The sequence below is a fragment of the Peromyscus eremicus genome, chromosome 4 (genome assembly GCF_949786415.1).
Source record: "Peromyscus eremicus chromosome 4, PerEre_H2_v1, whole genome shotgun sequence".
NCBI classification, from domain to species: Eukaryota; Metazoa; Chordata; class Mammalia; order Rodentia; family Cricetidae; genus Peromyscus; species Peromyscus eremicus.
The window spans coordinates 139534589-139554866 of NC_081419.1; the positions used below are offsets into that span (position 1 = coordinate 139534589).

General features: G+C 51.6%; 1 protein-coding gene across 2 annotated transcripts in view; it reads right to left on the bottom strand.

Annotated features, from left to right (window-relative positions):
* Positions 1-20278, bottom strand: part of Sulf2 (sulfatase 2) — an 85926-nt gene that overhangs the window by 19251 nt on the left and 46397 nt on the right. For both annotated transcript variants that reach the window (XM_059261929.1, XM_059261928.1), the window contains exons 4-5: positions 1644-1795; positions 341-510 (exon numbers count right to left, since the gene is read on the bottom strand). In XM_059261929.1, the coding sequence (XP_059117912.1) occupies positions 341-510; positions 1644-1795 (322 nt within the window). The remainder of the gene's footprint in view (positions 1-340; positions 511-1643; positions 1796-20278) is intronic.

The window sequence follows — 20278 nt, forward strand, 5'->3', positions numbered from 1 at the left end:
ATAAACAGCTGGACTCCTGAGATCTTTGTGTGCCCTGGCGACTGACTGAGCCATCTCCCCAGCTCCCCCATCCCCTGCTCTTGGTTGTTATTATTATTATTATTGAGACAGGGTCTCATGCAGCCCAGCCTAGCCTCAACTGTCTATGTAGCTGAGGCTGGCCTTGCACTCTTGACCCTCCTGTTTCTGCCCCTCAAGTGCTGCCATGGCAGCTTTTGGGTTCTTTAACCAGGACAGTTACAGGGATGCTTAGCTACAACACAGTTGTCCCGCTGCTGAGCCCTGACCCACCCACTCACATGTTTACCAGTGACTCTGCCATGTTGAGGCTGAGGCTTACATGTGCTGGGATGCATTGGGGAAGAGGCGTGAGTACTGAGGGGCCGAGTCCTCGGGGCCGTGGGGAGCTGCGTGGCTGATGACCATGAGCACGGGCCTGTGTGGGTACATCTTCTTGGATGTGCGGAAGAAGCTCACGCTGTCGTTGGTGATGAGGTCCGTGAGGTAATCCTGGGGGAGGGAGAGGCAAGAGAATGGTGAGGACTGGGGGATTTGAGACTAAGTGTTCCTTACGTGCCACACACCATGCTAGGCATCAGGCACAGAGCTATGAACATGCCTTGATCACTGTCCTCATGGAGCTGACGGCAGGGTGGACATTGGATAAGCAAGGACAATATACAGAATATGACAGTTGGTGTTTATTATCACCTTAATAGAATCTAGGATCAGCAGGGAGGCAGACCCGAGCATGTCCGTGAAGGGGATTATCTCCATTGCTTTACACAAGGTGGGAAAACCGGCCCACTGTGGGTGGCACCAGCCCCTGGCTGGGATCCTGGACCGTGCAGGTGGAGAGGGGAAATGAGTAGCAGCATGTGGTCATTGCTTTCGTCAAGTGTGGTAGTTTGAATGTAACTGGCTCCTGTAAGCTCATACAGAGTGGCACTATTAGGAGGTATGGCTTTGTTGGAGGAGGTGTGGCCTCACTGGAGGAAGTGTGTCACCGTGGGAGTAGGCTTTGAGGTCTCATAAATGCTCAAGCCATGCCCAGTGTCTCAGTTCACTTCTTGTTGCCTGTGGATCAAGATGTAGAACTCTCAGCTCCTTCTCCAGCACCATGTCTGCCTGCATGCTGCCATGTCACACCATGATGATAATGGACTGAACCCCTGAAACTGTAAGTTACCCCAATTAAATGTTTCCTTTATAAGAGTTGCTGTGCTCATGGTGTCTTTTCACAGCAACAGAAAGGGAACTAAGAGGTGAAACTTGGCGGAGGAAACTAGAGCGGAAGAGAGGAGGGAACATGGCAGGCGGGGCAGCAGCTGGTCCCCCTCCATGACAGACAGAAGAGATAACGATAACACAACTGCGTGTTTGCAGCCCGCCAAGAACGGGTCTGTGTTTACTCATGTAACTGTAGAGAGTGGGCACGGTAACCATCCCCACTTAGAAACGGGGCACAGAGAAGTGAGTTGTGGATGTCACCCTTGAGTGTTGGAGCTCGGACTCCAGAAACGGGGCTGGAACAGTGATGGGGCCTCTTGGAGGAGGTGGCATTTGAGTTGACTCTAGAATAGAGAGACGGAAAACGTGCGCGCCAACCCCGGGAGGCTGGGCCTGGGGAGGGCACAGCTTACCGTGGAATAGTCAGAGCCATGCTTCTCCTTCACCCCGTTCCGGCAGAGCGTGTAGTTATAAAATCGCGAGTTTTTAAGCAGTCCGACCCACTCCTTCCAGCCTGGAGGCACGTAGGAGCCATTGTACTCATTGAGGTATTTTCCGAAGAAAGCTGGAAGGGAACAGGGATCAGAGGCGTGAGGGAGCAGCCAGACTTGGCCTTGGCATCACTGAACGATGTTGACAAACATGACTGTTCACAGCCAGAGACCGATACGCCCCCCGCCCTTTGGCAAGAGGGGGAGCCCAGGGCCCCTTCTCACAGAGATTTGCATGCACAAGATAAAATGGATAGGAGGATTACAGGGAAAAGTCAAGGCATTTTGAAATATGGCTATAGAAATACTAAAATAATGTACAGTAGATGATATGTCCTTTAAAAATTAAGGGGTCAAAAGCAGATGGAGGGATGGCTCAGGGGTTAAGAATATGCACTGCTTTCCCTGAGACCTGAGTTCAGGTCCCAGCACCCATGTCAGGGACTTACAATTGCCTATAATGTTAAACACACACACACACACACACACACACACACACACACACACACACACTTACACACTTTAAAATAATTTTTAAGTAAAAATAATAAAAAATGTGAAATATATCAAAAGCAAAAACTTGCCAAGAAGTGATAATTTCTAAGTAGCGGTGAGTGAAAGTATTTGGTTCTGTGATCTCTGTAATAACTGTAGCGGGACTCAAATGGCAGTGGCCCCTCCCTCCCCTACCCACCTCCCACCTTCTCTTCTCTTAACAAGGACTAATACTGTGTGGCCCAAGCTATCCTGGAACTATGTAGACCAGACCACTGCAAACTCATGGCAATCCTCCTGCTTCAGCCTCTTGAGGACTAGGATTACAGCTACGAACCACCACATCCTGCTTAAAATGTCAGTGATTTCTATGGATGACAAAGTCCTGGATTCTGGTTTGTGGCCTGTGAGCATGGTGGAAGCAAACGGGTCGTTTCTGCTGTAGGTCAGTGAGAAGTCCGAGTCTCGTCTCCTCTGTGGTGGTTTAAGATAGAATGGCTGCCCCAGGCTCCTATATCTGCACGTTTGGTCTCCCAGTTGGTGAACTGTTTGCAAAGATTAGAAGGTGTGTCCTTGTTGGAAGAGGTGTGCCCTGGTTAGAGGAAGTGTGTCGCTGGAACACATGGGCTTTGAGGTTTCAAAAGCCCACGCTAGGCCTAGTCTCACCCTGTCTGCCTGCTGCCGGTGAATCAGGATGAAGAACTCTCAGCTCCTTCTCCAGCACCATGCCTGCCTGCCTGCTGCCATGTCCCACCATGATGATAATGGACTCTCCTCTGACACTGTAAGCCAGCCCTAATTCAATGCTTTCTTTTGTAAGAGTTGCCTTGGTTATAATGTCTCTTCACAGCAGTAGAACAGTGACTAGATACCCCTTGTTCAGGCCTATGGATGCTCTGGAGTCCATCTTCCACAGTCCCAGAAAAGGTGACAGTACCCCAAAGTTTGGTGGGGATGGGACCAACAGGTGTTCTTGCAGATAGCTGGGGTGTGCCAACTGGCCCAACACTTTGGAATCTCTTTGGCACTGTCTGCCGAACTTGAACATGGGCTCTGACCCAGCAATCCGAATATTTACCCCACAGCAAAACATGCACATATTCATCAAGAGCCACCCAGGATATAGTGACAGCAGCATACTCAGAAGGCAAATAGAAACAAGAAGTTCATTAGGGGAAGATGTGTCATGAAACTCTGGAATGTATATAATAGAAAATGGCACAGGCTTGCGCTACATCCAAGAGTGTGGGCACATGCTAACAGTATGAGAGACAGACCAGGTAGAAATCAACTGGGAGAATCTTTACAGGGCTGGAGACGGCTCAGAGGTTAAGGGCACATACTGTTCTTGCAGAGAAGCCAAGTTTGGTTCCTACCATCTACACTGGGCAATGGTTGGTAAACTCAAGCTGCAGGGACCCAATGCCATCTTCCAGCACAAGAGTCTCACTCATTCACCACACACACACACACACACACACACACACACACACACACACACAAAATAAAATAAAAAAATAAAATATAAATTCCAGTGATATTTTTAAAAAGATGTAATTTAGGGGCTGGAGAGATGGCTCAGTGGTTAAGAGCATTGGCTGTTCTTCCAAAGGATCTGGGTTCACTTCCCAGCACCCACATGGCAGCTCACAACTGTCTATAGCTCCAGTTCCAGGGATCTGGCACCCTCACACAGACATGCATGCAGGCAAAACATCAATGCACATAAAATAGAAATAAATAAATTTAAAAAAAAGATGTGATTTAATGAAATTCAAAATCTGGGCAGCAGAAATCCACAGTGCTGGATGCAGGGAGGGGAGGAGGCTGAGAGGCCTGGGGGCTTTTAGCACCACGGTCCCACTTTATTTCTTGCAGAAACACAGAGGCCCACTGGTGGCCTTTGTGGTGTGGCCATCTGGCCACTGTGCACTTCTGTGTCACACTTGTCAACAACAATGCCTGTGGTTAACAAAAGCACACTGATCTGAACTTCATCAGGAAGGGGGGAGATATGGAGCCTCTCCAGAGGACGAGGGGACAGACTGTTTTGCACAGAGGTCACACCCTAGTCCCCTATTTCCAGACAGGGACCCTGAGGTCCTGAGTCACTCCTCCATGATTAAGGCAAGCACAGGACTTTATCTGAGGTAGGAAGGTAGGAGAACTCAAGAGCACACTGATAGGAGATGTGCCCTGTGACAGGGAGTGCCTGTGGGTGTTGGTGTAACACTCAGGATGAGAGAGGTATGGAAGGAAATGCTTATAGGAGAAGGCAGGAGGGGCTGGGCTCCTGTGGGTCCAGAGGACAGTGTTGGGCCTCCATGATGGACCTTTGAGAACAGAGCTGGGGGCAGCCTGCTGCCTCAGGGGATAGCAGCAGCAACAAAGTAGGATCCTTGGAGACCTGGCAGGTGGCTGGTGGAGAGAACCATGTCCTTGGAGCTTGGGATTCGAGAGTTCCTCAGGTACAGGACAAAGGAGACATGTCTGCTGAGGACTCCTCAGTAGCTCCTGAGAGATGCAGAGGAAATACTGCTTGCAAGAATCGAGGCACCAGAGAAGTGAAAACAGGAAGAAGAATCCTTCCGTGGGAAGGCGGAGAGACGAACAGACAGAACCTGGTTGGTGTGTGTGTGTGTGTGTGTGTGTGTGTGTGTGTGTGTGTGTGTGTGTATAGTGTTTCTGGCTGGGTGACTGGAGTGACGAGGTCCTTGGAGGCAAGCAGATCCCACAGCTCTCTGAAAGAGCAAGAAGCCAGTCTTTCCCTTCCCATGGAGCATGACAAGGTCATGCTAAGGTGGTCTAGGACGAAGGTCAAGATGCCCTGTTGTGCATGCTCAGTTCTCCAAGTGGACCTTCCATCCAGGTTGCCCTTGTCTCTCAGATGGTCCTGGTAGCTCAGAGGGTGGTACCTCTAGCGTTATGATGGATGACTCTAAGGGCTACTAGATGGCTACCCCTACTCCAACACCCAGGGCAGCCTCCTGGCCACAAAGAACCTTCCAGAACAAAATGTCAGTCAGTGGTGCCCAAGAGGAGAAACTGTGACCTTATTTAAAAATTCCACCATCCCCAGCAGCCCTGGAGCATCTCTGGGTCCTTTGGAACCATACTCTGAGAGCTGAAAAGGCCCGAGGAGATCAGGGCTGCCTCAGGCCAGATCTAATCAACCCCCTCAGTGTTCCAGGGTCCTCACTCCTCAATGCAGGCGATTCTGCCTTCATGCTCTACTCCACGACACGCCTACCTCTTCACTCCCCATTGCCCCTCCTGCTTGAGAGTCCACATACAGCAGGGCCCAGCGGGTCCATCCCCAGGCTAGACCACCTTTGTGGCAGGTACCTTTGTAGAAAACAGGGGCAGAAAAGACATTAGCAAATGGATGTGGCTGTGGCCCAATAAACCTTTATTTATAAGAACAGATGGACAGCCGGATATAGTCCATGGACCATAGTTTGCTGACCACTGGCCCAGACAACTTGAGGGTTTGAAGGGATAAATTGGGAACTCGGGAGCCCAAACCTTTTTTCTGGCTTATCCTTGAGAGAGAGAGAGAGAGCTGTGGGTGGGTGCTGTTTTAAGAAGGAATTTTTTAGCATGTGCGTGCGGGGGTTGGGAGGTACTTCAGCTGGAGCTTGGAACAAGGCTTGGAAGCTCAAATGTCATCAGGAAGAAGCCTTTCCATGTTACCTTTACCAGACCCCGGTTGGCTCCCGTCATTGTTACAGTTCTTTCTGTACTGGCTCAGAACTTTAACAATGAAGAATGTAAGATAGCCTCCCCCCCCACCCCCACCCCCCAGTCCTGGAATACTGGGGTATGTGTGGAGAGATGCTAGGTAGCAAGAGCATGCTCCTCCTCTTCCAGAAGACCCAGGTTTGGTCCCCAGCCCCCAAGCTCACAACTGCATGTTAACTTCAGCTCCAGGATATCTGGTGCCCTCTTCTGGCCATGGAGGGCAATTGTAGACATGTGGCATCCACTCACACAACACACATTCATTATACATGTAAATAAAATTTAGAAATATATTACAAATAAAAATGAAATTAAAACGGAAAAAGTATACATGTACAGGGATGGAAAAGTTTCCTCTGGAAGCCACTGAAGTGCAAAGAGTGAAAAAAAAAAAGAGAGCCAGTTATCAATCAAAACCACAATGACAGCAAATAGAATTGGTGAATTTAGGGTAACAGCCCCAGGGCATGTATGGCTTCAGATTCATTCAGCAACCTCTGTCATGTAAAGGGCTGATTGGTCACCTACAGCCTGCGTTTCCTGAGGTGGTGGTATGGTTTGAGTGTAAAATACGCCCCGCCGGCTCATGTGTTTGAACACTGGATCCCCAGCAGATGGCGCTGTTTTGGAAGGCTGTGTAACCATAGGGTCACGTAGCCTAGATAGGCAAATGGACCACTGGGGGGCAGGCTTGACAGGATTATCCACTTGCAGTGTGGCAGGCTGAGAGACACTGTGCCAGGCAGGGGGAACTGCAAGGTACAAAGTCCTGTGATAGGAGCAAGCTTGGGACATTTGGGGAACCCAAGGTAGAAGAGCGGGAGGGAGGAGGTGACGTCATAGGAAAAGGGGCTCGATCTTGCTGTCTCCTGGAAGCTAGTGAGCAGAAGTGGCCAGAGCCTTCCAGCATCCATATCTGCCAGATGTTGTACTTCATGGAGTGTGTCCTGGGACACATTTACAGCATTGTCATGTCCCCCAAAGAACCCAGGACCACAGCTTGCTCAGGAAGTAGGAAACAGCTCCTGACTGGGCAGATGAGTGAGAACCAGAGAAAGGTGGCAGAATCCCACAGTGGTACTGGGTTTCCGCCCAGCTCTCCCGGGTCCCAGGCTGGGGATCCCCAAAGATGAAGGCCAAGGTCTTTGTGATGCTGGTGTGCTCCAAATGCTCACAACCACCGGTGCTTAGCCAGGTGAGCGAGATGAGGAAGCCGTGCTCTCCCTGCCCATCCTCTGTACCAGGAATATCACAGTTCCTATCATCTCCTCTCACCCTTTCTTCTTTCCAGTCCTGGACCCTTGCGAAACCCAGAAAGACCTTATTATCCAGGCTCCATGAAGCCCCAGAAATCAGGGCTTCAGTCGGAGGCTTTTAGTGCCAAATTAGATTTTGCTCTCATTTGATTAGATTTCCCCAGGGCAGTTTTTAAAATGGTTATTCCGGCACCAGTAGAGGTGGGAGAAGCAGATTAGCGTGGGCCGGGGGGCTGAGAGTCGCAGCCAAGAGAGAGAGCTGGAGCGAGAGCCAAGAGGAGCATTGCAGCCCAGATTGTAGCTGGGGCCGGGAAACTTGTTCTCTCGGAGTGGTAGTGGCTGGGATGGTACCTGAGGGAGGGGGCTGGGGGCTGGTGCTGGGACAGAACAATGTGGCAGCAGATTAAGACAATGGCAGGTCAAGAAAGGCCAGAGACAATGTACAAGCCAATGCTAGTCCCCAGGAAGCAGGGCTGGATTGACATCCCCTGACAGGATGTGCAGCAAGCAGACTGGTCCTGTGAGCCAGGTCCAGGGCCTACGTGTACAGTGGGGAAGTGATTTGCATGCCCTGTCCTGACTGTGGTCTAGAAGTCCTGGAGACAGAGCACAGGCTTCAGCTGCCATGGTTTATGTACAAATGCCCTCTGCTACACGGTGCAGCCTGTTACCTCAATGCATAAACTGATTGTGCAAAGGAAAAACTGTGTGGCCAGGACATCAGGATCAAGGGTCAAGTGTGTCCCTTCCTGCATGGCCTGCAGTTGACACATTGCCACCAAAGCCATTCAGTTCCTGAGTGGACAGCAGGGTGAGAAGTGGTGTTGTTTCCCACACCTGGTGACAGAGCAGTTCCCCAGAGTCACCAGAGGGAACTCGGTGACAGAGAAAGTGCTCTGGAGAGACGAGGCAGACACAAGAGACACACGAGCGGTGCCACTGTCCCTGAGACGCCACTGGTAGCTGGAGGAACTTAGTTGAAGGCAATCCTGAAGGACATCAGTGAAGAAAAGTGGGCGTGACAAAAATAATGAACATACAGGACACAAGGAGCCCAGGGGTAGCTTACAGATTGTAGGGGTCAGTGGGGGCGGTGTGCCAACACTGTACCTCTTCCCGAAGGAAGTGACAATACCTACTCTAAACAGGACAGGTGAGATGTCTCACTAGGGAAGAGGAAGAGCCCTGGTCCCCAAGTCAGACAACCTGAGACCAATCTCTGGGACCCATGAGGTAGGAGAGAAAAGACTCTCGAAAGTTTTCCTCTGACCTCTAACACACACACACACACACACACACACACACACACACACACACACAAATGTTAAACAAAAATGCAGTGACTTCAAACCCATCACCTCCCAAATCCTCAGAACTCCACAGAAATCCTGCAGCATTGAAGACGGTGTGCCCTTGGTAAATTTTTTATTCTTTCTTATTTCCTGAAATAGGGTCTTGCTATGTAGCCTAGGCTGGCTTAGAACACTTGATCCTCCTGTCTCAGCCTCCTGAGTGCTAGGATTACAGGTCTGAGCCAGTGTGCCTGGCTCTTTCTCTCTCTGGATACCTCAGCCTCTCCTTCTATGATGGAGACAATAAGTGTCCCCCTCTGGGTTCCCCAGGACTTCGAGTGGTTCCAGGCCCCTGTGGATACGAAGACACAGCTTTTCCAGACCACAGACCCACACAGAGTCCAGGACACTTCAGCCTGTCCCCGGGTTCCTTATACCACTTAATTCGACATAATGCTACATGGATAGTTGTTACACTCTCTAGTCTGGGATATAATGACAAGAAAGCAATTCTAGGCATGCCCAGCACAGACACACTTTGTTCTGAACACGCCTGATCCTTGGGGGTTGAGCGCACAGAGGTAGAATCTGCAGAGATGGCGTGGTGGTGGTGGAGGTGGGGGCTGACTATTCACGGATATTGCTTAAAATCCACACGACACAAGTTCCTAAAGGGCCGCTAAAATCATGCATCACAGCGAACATCTGGTCCTCAGCCTACCAGCTTCTTGCCTGTTAGTACCTTGTCTAATTGATGCCAGATGTGGGAAATCACGTGCGCGCTCACCTTCCTATGTGAGGGATCAGCCCCCGAGTCCTTCCCTGCTCTGCCCTGCCCTGCCCAGTGCTCACTACTTGGAGCAGGAGCTCGGCTGGCATGTGCCTCCCTCCCCTCCTGGCTGTCTCGCTCCACTTGTCTGAGTTAAGGGTTGCTGGGGAGCCATTCACCGACTGATGGGAGGCACAAGCCCTTCTGTTATCTCTCCCAGCCCTGAAACAAACTCAAATTGCCTCATAACAATGCATTTGTGGTCTGGAAAAGCTGTGTCTTGCAGCGACCAGGGATAGAGACGAGCTGGCTGGAAGCCTGGCACTGGAGGGCACAGGAGGCATTGCTGTGGGTATTCGGGTAATGGAGGAAACAAACGGGACTCTCAGAGGACACGTTTTGTTGTTGTTGTTGTGTGTGGTGTATGGATGGATGTGCACATGTATGTGTAGGGGTGTGTGTGCATATGGATGTCAGGGGCTGACATGGAGTTTATTCCCCTAGCTCTCTCCTTCTTATCCTTTGAGACAGGGTTTTTGGACCTAGACTGGCTCACTGTGTTCACCATTGGTGTTCTTTTTTTTTTTTTTTTGGTTTTTCGAGACAGGGTTTCTCTGTGTAGCTTTGCGCCTTTCCTGGAACTCGCTTTGGAGACCAGGCTGGCCTCGAACTCACAGAGATCCGCCTGGCTCTGCCTCCCGAGTGCTGGGATTAAAGGCGTGCGCCACCACCGCCCGGCTCACCATTGGTTAGCCTAGCTGGCCACTATGTTCCCAGGATCCTCCTGTCTCGGCTTCCCAGTGCTAGGATTACCAGTGTGTGCTATCCCACCTCGCTTTTTCTGTGGGTGCTAGGGATTCGAACCCAGGTCCTCATGCTCAGATTGCAAGCACTTTCCCTTCTGAGCATCTCCTCAGTCCAGGGCGTGTGTGTGTGTGTGTGTGTGTGTGTGTGTGTGTGTGTGTGTGAGACCTCCTGGCATCTGCTCCCTTTTACCCTGTGGCCCAGGAGGCAATGTGGCAGAATGGGTAAGCACAAACCTGCAGAGTGGCCGCATCTGCACCTTGGACGTGCCAGCTCTTCGTGGAACACCACGCTGAGGGTATCACCCCTCTGTTTTGTTTGGTGGTGGGGGCTCAACACTAGGGTTCACTGCTGCGCAGGAGGCCAGCACGTGTGAAAGGTGCCGATCCATGCTGCGGTCTGCTGCAGGGCTGGCTGGAGGGCTCGCTCAGCCCGCAGTACAGCCCGTTCCTCCCTCCCTGGTCCCTGGCCATCTGGGTAGAGTTGTCAACAGAACTGTTTCAAGGACGGCAGCAATTCTGGCACAGGCTCATCCTACACCACCTCCACCCCCATTGAACATCCAACAGAACTGATAAATAACCACTAAGGAGCTGAAATGTTCTGGAGCCGACCCGCTGAATCACACTATGCACGGCTGACATTTCATTAAACACTTATTTTCGTGTGGCAGTTCCCTTCCGTAATGTGAGGCCAATACACACCCACATTCCCACACTGTTTCCCCTTTCTTCCTTTCCTTCTAAGACCCTGGGGGAGCCACAGCCACCAACTTCAGTCCCTCGGTCACCAAGGTTCCTATTGTCAGTCAGTGAGTCTCCTGTGCCCCAGGGACACACATGTGCCCGAGGGCCCACACCTTGAGGTCAGAGACATAAAGGCAGAAAGGGGTGTTAGGTCCTAAGAACCCACCGGGAGACCATTGTTCAGGAGCTGTACCCAAGTCCCCAGAGCCCTGCTGGTGGCTCTTTGGAGCCTATGTCCAGAGCCCACAAAGTGGGTGAGCATGCTGGCCAAGAAGGTACGAAAAAGGGGAGCAGTTTAGGGTCCAGGGATGGAGCTCACTGCTGGAGTGCTTGCTTCAGATGCATAGGAGACCCTGACAGGGAGTGGGGGCAGGAGAGGAAGGGACGGGGAGGGAGGGAGACAGAGACAGAGAGACAGAGAACACCTAACACTTACCCCCTTCACCTGCCCATCCCTGACTTCAGCCTCTATTTCTATCTCCTCTTAGAATTGTCCGCAGACAGCCAGGAGGAGCCTCTAAACCCAGGACCGTTGACTCCATTTCACTGACTTGTGCTTGGCTCCTGGGGTTCAGACGCCCCAGGCCTCTAGCTCCCTAAACACCCTAAGACATTCTGCTTGGTCACTCACCTCCTCTGTCCTCTCATGGACCAGCCCCTTCTCACTGTGACATCTGACCCGAGATGCCCTTGCCTGTCCCTTCCCCTCTGTCCTCCCTGGTCACTTCCTCCCAGAGTGTTCTCAGACCACCTGTGGAAACACCAGCTTTCCTGTTTGTCTCTCCCCGCCACCAAGGATGGAGGGCCCAGAGGGCACAAGCCTGTCTGGACCCTGTGGCCCCAGTCCAGCACCTGCCAAGACTGGGTACATGATGAGCCAGCAGCTGACAAGATGGACCTGACTGAGGTGGCCACGCTGCACATCCCCCTGGGCAAGGGCAGCCACCGGCATGTCTTACTCCAAAGGCTTGCTGTGGGCTGGCGGGACGGCTCAACGCAGATGACCTGAGTTCAACCTCCAGAAGGAGTGAACTGGTCCCCTGGCCTCCGCCCATATGCTGTGACACACACATACACAGTGTAATTAAAATGGAAACTAAAATCTGTAGGAGAGTGCCACAGGACAGGGATGGGTGCAGGGAGCCGGGGTGGGGTGGGGTGGGGTGGGTGGACCCGTCAGTCCAGTGCAGTCTGTGTGTAGAGTATGGAGGGCTAGTAGGGGTGACTCTACCTCTCTGGGGACACCGCTGAAGTTTTGTTTGTCACACATGCTCCTGGCATTGGTACCAGAGGCTAGGGGACAACAAACACATCCATCCTCCGACCCACAGTCAAGAGTGGTGTGGCCCGAGAGTCTGGAGGGCGCGGTCTCCACTCAGAGCATGGAGGCCCAGCTGGCCTCAGGCAAGAGCTCTCCAGTCGGCCTTGGCAACGGCACCTACGCAATGGGACAGTCACCAGTGTGACCAAGAGCACCGAGGAAATCAGGGTCCCCACTCTTCTGTAAGGAGGGGCTGAACACTTCCCTTTGAATAACTGAAAACGTTTGTCTGAAACTAGATGTGACTGGTCTCTGCCTAGAGACAGCCGGGACAGGGAAGGACTGTTCGGGCCGCCTGCCCAGAGAGAGACACACATCTGTGAGCAGAGACCGGTGATGGAGGAGCCCAGCCAATGACAATAAACGACACTCCCCTGGGGAATTGGGAAGGTCAGTGACAGATGAGGTGGAACAAGGAAAAGTCCAGCCCGCCCAAACCAAACTGCTCGGCTTCACACGCAAGGACCCTGGGGAACAGAATGTGGCTGTCACCCCACACAGCAGCTTCTGGCTGCAGCTGCCACTGCCTCAGCACATGCTTTGCTGGTTTTACAGACCCTCTGGCCTGATGCACGCTCACTTCCCTCCAAGTCTGCTCATTTGACACTAAGCAGGTGTTTCAGTATGGCTTCCCATCTGTCCCCATCCAGTCACTCACCCAGCGCTGTGGTCAGAAGGGCCATACCTTGGAGCTCCATGTCCCCATGTCCCCGAAGCCTGGCAGCTCTGTCTACGGCACAGGTCCAGGCTGGAACCCTCCCTGCCATCCCATCATCAGCTTCTCTGTCTGGAGGTGGCTGGTGTCCCCTCCTTAGCCCTCCTCCCTCCAACCTACAGTCCCTCCTCCATGGTGGCCACAGGGCCACCAATGTAGTTCCACCACACTGTGCACAACCCTTGACAGCCCTGCAGACTCCCGTGTGACTGTCCCCTACCTGTTACCAATCTCGTCTCTCCAGTTCTTCCCTCAGCCAGGCCTGCTCCAGCCTAGCAGTGCCCTAGGCTGCCCCAGGACCTGCGCCCTGGCGTTTCTGGGAAGACCTTCTCTACCGTAGATACTTTGGGACGATTCTTCATCTGTGCCGGAAGTTTGTTGGGTCGTGCCCGAGTGGCCTCTCCTTCCCGACTTAGTTCCTTCATGTATTGTGTAGACGAAAGAGGACACCAGCTGCTGCAGAAGGAGCAGCAAGATGCCAGCAGACCGGTAACGCCACGGCCACGTGGCAACTTACAGATGAATAGAAATGGGTTGTTGTAAGAGCTAGCTAGCAAGAAGCCTGCCACAGGCCATACAATTGGTAATTCATATAAGCCTCTGACTGATTATTTTATAAGCGGCTGAGGGAATGTGGGGCCAGGCGGACCGGAGGAACTCGGGACCTCGGGGCTGGGTGGGACCTGAGAAAACTTAAGGCTACAGTATTGTCAGCAGCAACTGACAAATCTTTTTTTTTTTTTTTTGTGACTGATCTCAGAGTCAGCTCAAGAGTCAGGGAGAGGGTTCTTGTTTCCTCTTTTTTCTGTATCCTGTGTCTAGACGACAACCCTGTGAGAAAGCCCTCAACAAACCTCTGGGTGTGGGGCTGGGCAGCAGAGTCAGCGAGAGACTCCACAGACGCCAGACTGGAGGCCTGCGGGCACTGGCCCACAAGGGGCCTGCGGGGGCTTCCAGCCTGCCTTTTGCCTTGATCGTGTGGTGTGGTCGCTGAATCTAACGGGGCACTGTGGCAGGAGCAGCCTGGGCAGGGGCAAATAAGGAGGCCAGGCGTGGCGATGCGGAGGTGCTGGTCATCCTGGACATGAGGCGGGTGAGACACAGGGACCGGGTTCAAGGGGAAGGAAAGGGGTAGAGGGGGGTCTGCAGCTGCTAAGCAGTCTAGTGGCATGTGTTGGCCATGGGGTTTAATAGGTTTAATATTATTCTAAGGAGAGTTCTTCTCTGTGAGACAAGACTTATTATACAGCCCAGGCAAACTCCAAATTCAAATACTCCTCTTTTAGCCTCCCAAGAGATTACCAGTGTGTGACATTGCAGGCAGGTGAAGGGTTTCTTTTCTCTCAAAATAAAAAAACAACAACAACAGGATTTTATTTTATTTGTGTATGTATGTGTGTGTGTGTGTGTGTATATAGGTGTGTGTATATGTGTGTGCATGTATGTGTATTTGTATGTATGTGCATATGTATATATATGTGGTATGTATATATGAATGTATGTGCATGTATGTATGTGTATATGTATATGTATGTGTGTATATATATATATATGTATGTATGTATGTACGAGTGTTATGCTTGTGGGGTGGAGGTCAGACCTTCTGGAGCTGGCCTTACAGGCCTGCCTTGGGTTCTGGGAACTGAACCCAGGCCCGCCTCCACACCACAGAGTCACCTCTCTAGCTCCAGGAAGTTTCTCATCTGCTGTCTGGAGCCAGAATTCAGGCAGTCTGTGAACTTGGGAGGGAGAATTCGTGTTTGTTTATTTTCTTTAACCTCTAACTAGCGTTCCCCACAATCCTGGGGGAAGCTACACACTCCAGTGACAGGGCCTGGGACTCGATCACCAGTGAAATCGGGAACATCTACCTATCAGTCATTGCAGACATTTAAAGTATCACCCCTGGTCCCAGAGCTGCCCACCCTCGGTGATACGGCACGGACACGTGGGGAGGGAGGTACACACGTTTACAAGACAGTTTGGTGTAACTGACTTCCGTTGTGACTCTGAGCATTTTCTTCCTTCCACAAGTTAAAGCGGCATACAGATGCATGTGACTTCTGATTATGCCATTACAGGATGCAGGTACACCTCCCCATTCATCTACTTCCTATGGGAGCCATTTTGGATAATGGCTTTACCTGTATTTTAACACATAACAAACAGAAGGTGAGCAGGCCCAGGAGTTCGGGTCTCACCCCTGGCACCTGTGGTGGGCAATTTTGACCTGCTGTCACTGGGTTCCGGGGGAGGGGGGGGGAGGGTGGTGAGGCATCTGGTCTGAGCAACAGAGACAATCCCACCAAGCTGGGGGAGCTGGGGTTCCTGGGAACAGCTAAAAGAGAAGGCGGCCTTTGAAAAGTCCAGGCTGCTGTAACTATCACAGTGACATGCCACAGGCCTGAAGTCTTCAGGTTTTTGGCAAACAAACCATCTGGGCTGTGAAGGCAGAGATGGAAGTATGTTAAATAAACCCCGAGCCCCAGTCTCAGGCTGGGCCAAGCTCGTCTGAGAACTGCAACCAACTCTCCTTCACTCAAGGTTACTGTGTGGCTCACTCTGTGTTTGGCTGGTGAGCTGCCAGAGTGCAGGGTAAATCAACTTAAATCAACTTGGTTACATTCCGGATGCCAACACGGGAGCGTTCTGAAATGAGAGATGAGTGGAGGCAAAGAGAAAGATGGGGGATGATTCTGTTCCAAGGAGCAGTGGGTACGGGAGTGCGGGTAGAGGATGCAGAAAGCATACCCCCCCCCCCCACTTAAAGAGGCCTCTGCTGCCTACCTCCCCCCATCCTTTTGACACGGGGTCCCTGGTAAGCCAGTCTGGCGTGGAAATAGCTATGTATGTAAGAATGACCTGGAACTCCTGATCCTCCTGCCCCTACCTTCTGAATGCTGGGATTATAGGCATGTGCCAGCACGCCTGGTTTATGTGGTGCTGAGGGCTGAATCCAGAGCCTTCTACACAGCTCCTGACTGAGCCCCATCCTCAACCCCAGACCATCACTAGGTTCCTGTGGTGGACGTCTGTTTTCTTTCCCCGCCCGGCATGCACTCAAGTATTCATCTTCGTACACTGGGCCTGGATAGTGAGTGCTGATGACTCCCCTGAGGAGAGTGGGTGGATCTGGAAAGTTCTCAACGGCTGGGTGTGTGAGCTGTGCTTTAGACAGAGGCTCAGGTGCAAAGGTCCCAGGGCAGGGATCACCGTAGCACGCTTGAAAACCAGCAGCCAGGGCTGGGGTGGGGGTGGGGTGGGGGGGCGCTAAGCATGATCAGGATTTTAGAGTGAGAGGCAGGAGATGTGAACAGGCAGGCCCACCAGAGAAGAAGCTGGGGGTTTATCTGAAGAAGTCAGAACAGCCGGGGGAGGCTTTAATCAGCGTGCCATTTTTCAAGGCATCCTCTGTTGCCCTCTTTGGGGAGCAGGGGTGCTTGGCTAATCACTGGGAAAGAAGGGCCAGGCAGTTTACCAGGGCTGAGTTCACCTCCTGGGCTCCTTTTTTCCTACCTAGTGGGGCTGTTGCTATGGAGACAGGGTGGGTTGTGGATGACCCCAGGGTATCAGGCCAAGGCTGGACTGAGGTGCAGGGGACCTAAAGGGGGTTGCTTGTTTCTAACTGAATGCAGGCTTCAGCTTCCCCTGCAGGACTCAGGCAGCTGGAGCAAATGACAGGACCCATTCATTCCTCACAAACCGAGTTAGCTGGGAGGGAGTTTCCTAGCATCAGGGAGAGGCTCTGGCCTGCTGAGTCATGATCAGGAGAAACTGGCCTTGACCTCTCAATCCCCCCTCAGCTTTCTGAGTGCAGGGATGATGGTGTGTACCACCACACCTTTATGCAGTGTGGGGATGATGGTGTGTACCACCACACCTTTACACAGTGCGGGGTGATGGTGTGTACCACCACAGCTTTATACAGTGCGGGGTGATGGTGTGTACCACCACACCTTTATACAGTGTGGGGATGATGGTGTGTACCACCACAGCTTTATACAGTGTGGGGATGATGGTGTGTACCACCACAGCTTTATACAGTGTGGGGATGATGGTGTGTACCACCACATCTTTATGCAGTGCTGGGGATCGAACCCAGGGCTTCCTGCATGCAAGGTGAGTACTCTCCCAAACGAGCTGTCAGTCCTTTTAAGCTCCTTTCCTTTTAATGTGTGTATGCATGCCTGTGTGGTGTGTGTGTGTGTGTATGCATTCCTGTGGTGTGTGTATGCATACCTGTGGTGTGTGTGTGTGTGTGTGTGTGTATGTATGTGTGTATGCATTCCTGTGGTGTGTGTGTGTGTATGCATTCCTGTGGGGTGTGTGTGTGTGTGTATGTGTGTATGTGTTTATGTATGTATGCATTCCTGTGGTGTGTGTATGCATTCCTGTAGTGTGTGTGTGTGTGTCTGTGTGTGTGTCTGTGTGTATGCATTCCTGTGGTGTATGTATGTGTGTGTGTGCATTCCTGTGGGGGGGGTGTGTGTGTGCATTCCTGTGGGGTGTGTGTGTGTGTGTGTGTGCATTCCTGTGGGGTGTGTGTGTGTGTGTGTGTGTGCAATCCTGTGGGATGTATGTGTGTGTGTGCATTCCTGTGGGGTGTGTGTGTGTGTGCATTCCTGGTGTGTGTGTGTGTGTGTGTGTGTGTGTGCATTCCTGTGGGATGTATGTGTGTGTGTGGTATATGTGTGTGTGTGTATGCATTCCTGTGGTGTGTGTATGCATACCTGTGGTGTGTGTGTGTATGCATTCCTGTGGTGTATGTATGTGTGTGTGTGCATTCCTGTGGGGGGTGTGTGTGTGTGTGTGTGTGCATTCCTGTGGGGTGTGTGTGTGTGTGTGTGTGTGTGTGCAATCCTGTGGGATGTATGTGTGTGTGTGCATTCCTGTGGGATGTATGTGTGTGTGTGTGCATTCCTATAGGGAGTGTGTGTGTGTGTGTATGTGTGTGTGTGCATTCCTGTGGGGTGTGTGTGTGTGTGTGTGTGCATTCCTGTGGGATGTATGTGTGTGTGTGTATGTGTGTGTGCATTCCTGTGGGATGTATGTGTGTGTGTGTGTGCATTCCTGTGGGATGTATATGTGTGTGTGTATGTGTGTGTGTGCATTCCTGTGGGATGTATGTGTGTATGTGTGTGTGCATTCCTGTGGAATATATGTGTGTGTGTGTGTGTGTGTGTGTGTGTGTGCATTCCTGTGGGATGTATGTGTGTGTGTGTGTGTGTGTGTGTGTATGTGTGTGTGTGCATTCCTGTGGGATGTATGTGTGTGTGAGCACAGGTGATATCAAATGTCTTCCTCGATCGCTCTTCACCTTACATATTGAGGCAGTGTCTCTCACATGGACCCAGAATTCCCCAGTTCTACCAGCTTGCCCCACAGACCTCATCTTCTCCTCTTGGCATCTCATCTACAGCGGCTCACGATCCCTGACTTTTACCAAGGTGTTGGGGATCTGACCCGTGTCCTGTTTGCAAAGCAGACGCTTTCACTACCAAGTCGGCCTCAGCCTCTGTCCTCTCACGGGCAGACTTGTGCAGAAGGATGGGACAGAGGAGGGGTAGAGAATCCACAGGAGCCTTTACAGCAAGACTGGAGGGTCCATCAACTCCAGGCAATTCACATCGCCTCAGGACTGTGACACTAACTGGACCCCTCAAAGCTGCCCTCAGGGGCATCTCACCAATGGCCCTTTCCTGTAATAACCAGTTCGTAAGCTCCCCCAAAGAATGCACAGTTGAAAAAATTTCCTATGCCGGTCACCTCCCAAGACTGAAAGAACACTACAACAGCAATCTTCGAGAAAAATAAAGCTGGGAGATTGATAGCAAAGGGAGGTTTCAATAGGAAACTTCTCCAGCACATCCGTCAAGGAGACACGGGGCGGCAGTCAGGTGCCACCGTAGAGACAGATTCCCAGTGCAGGCTGGTGGGCGCGTGGCATTTGCAATTCAAATACTGGCTGCCACTGCCATCAGGGACAGGATTTTCAGAAATAAGGAATAACTCTTGGAAAAGTTTTGCATTCAATTATAACATCCTATCCTGTCACATCTAACGCTGGGAAACCTGGAGCATATTAAAAAGCTGCCAAAAAAAAAATCAACTCTTTCTTATTCATATACAAAATAGACTCAGGTTCAAGAATCAGAACAATAAGCATAAAATAATCCACGCAGATGAATGACTTGTTGGGAAGTGTAGGAGCCATGCGGACTGCAGAACAACCGTTAATGTCCCTTGCTACAGGACAAAGCCAGCATCCTTCATCACTGCCAGAAACGCTTTTATGGATTTGACCCATAGGGGGTGCTGTGCTTCCTTGAGAAAAAGACTCAAATAGATGGCCTGTGGCCTAATCTCTCCCCGGGGTGTGCTTGGTTTAAGTTAGCCTTGTGTTTGCAGAGTTAAAACCCAGTGGGCAGGCATGGAGACACACAGCTATGATCCCAGTACTGGGGAGGTAGTAGTAGGCACTTTGCAAGTTCAAGGCTATATAAGCCCTTGTCTCAAACACCGAACAAAACGTAGAGGTAGTAGGCGGTGGGCACTGAAGCCTTTCTTCTTCTGTCCCACCTCCACTGCAGTCAGGCCTGAGGGTGGCTCTGGAAGGGAGGACAGCAGCCTGCATGTGAGCCATACTGTGTCTCTCCAGATACCTGCTCTCAACCCCGGTACTCACTTGCATCCCTAATATCCCCTCTCATCCCTGGTACCCCTTCTTATCCCTGGTACCCGCTCTCATCCCTGATACCTGTTCTCATCCCTGGTACCTGTTCTTATCTCTTATACCTGCTCTCATCTTTGGTACCCACTCTTAACCCTGGTACCTGCACAGTGACCTTATCTGAACCCTACACTCCAGGTGAGTGCCCTTCAACTGGGGAGTCTGGACAGAGATACCTGGAGCTGGGAGCCATGAGAAGACAGGGACAGAGAATGTTCCACCAGCCCCAAAGCTCTGGGATATGGACAGCAGAGGAGATGGGAACAGAAGTCCCTTGGAGCGTCAGAGCCTGACCCTGGGGACACTTGATTTGGGACATCTGGCTTCCAGAACCATCAGAGGAGAAACATCTCTTGTTTTAATCTCCTGGGCTGTGACACTTCTTCTCTACAATGCTAGGAAACCTTGGCATGGCTGAGGGACCCTGTCAGGGCTCAGGCGGACACCTCAACCGCCTATACACCACCTCGACCACCTACACCATACACCTAGCGCTCAGGGAACTGAGGAAGTCACACCCGCTTCCTCCACTTTTCCCTCAATCATCCAGCTTTCTCCTCCAACTGTTGGCAACATTTTTTTTTAATATTTATTTATCTGTGTGTGCCATGGCACACACATATGTGTGAAGACCAGAGGACAACTTGTGGGAGTTGGTCCTCTCCCCTGGTGTGGGTCCTGAGGATCA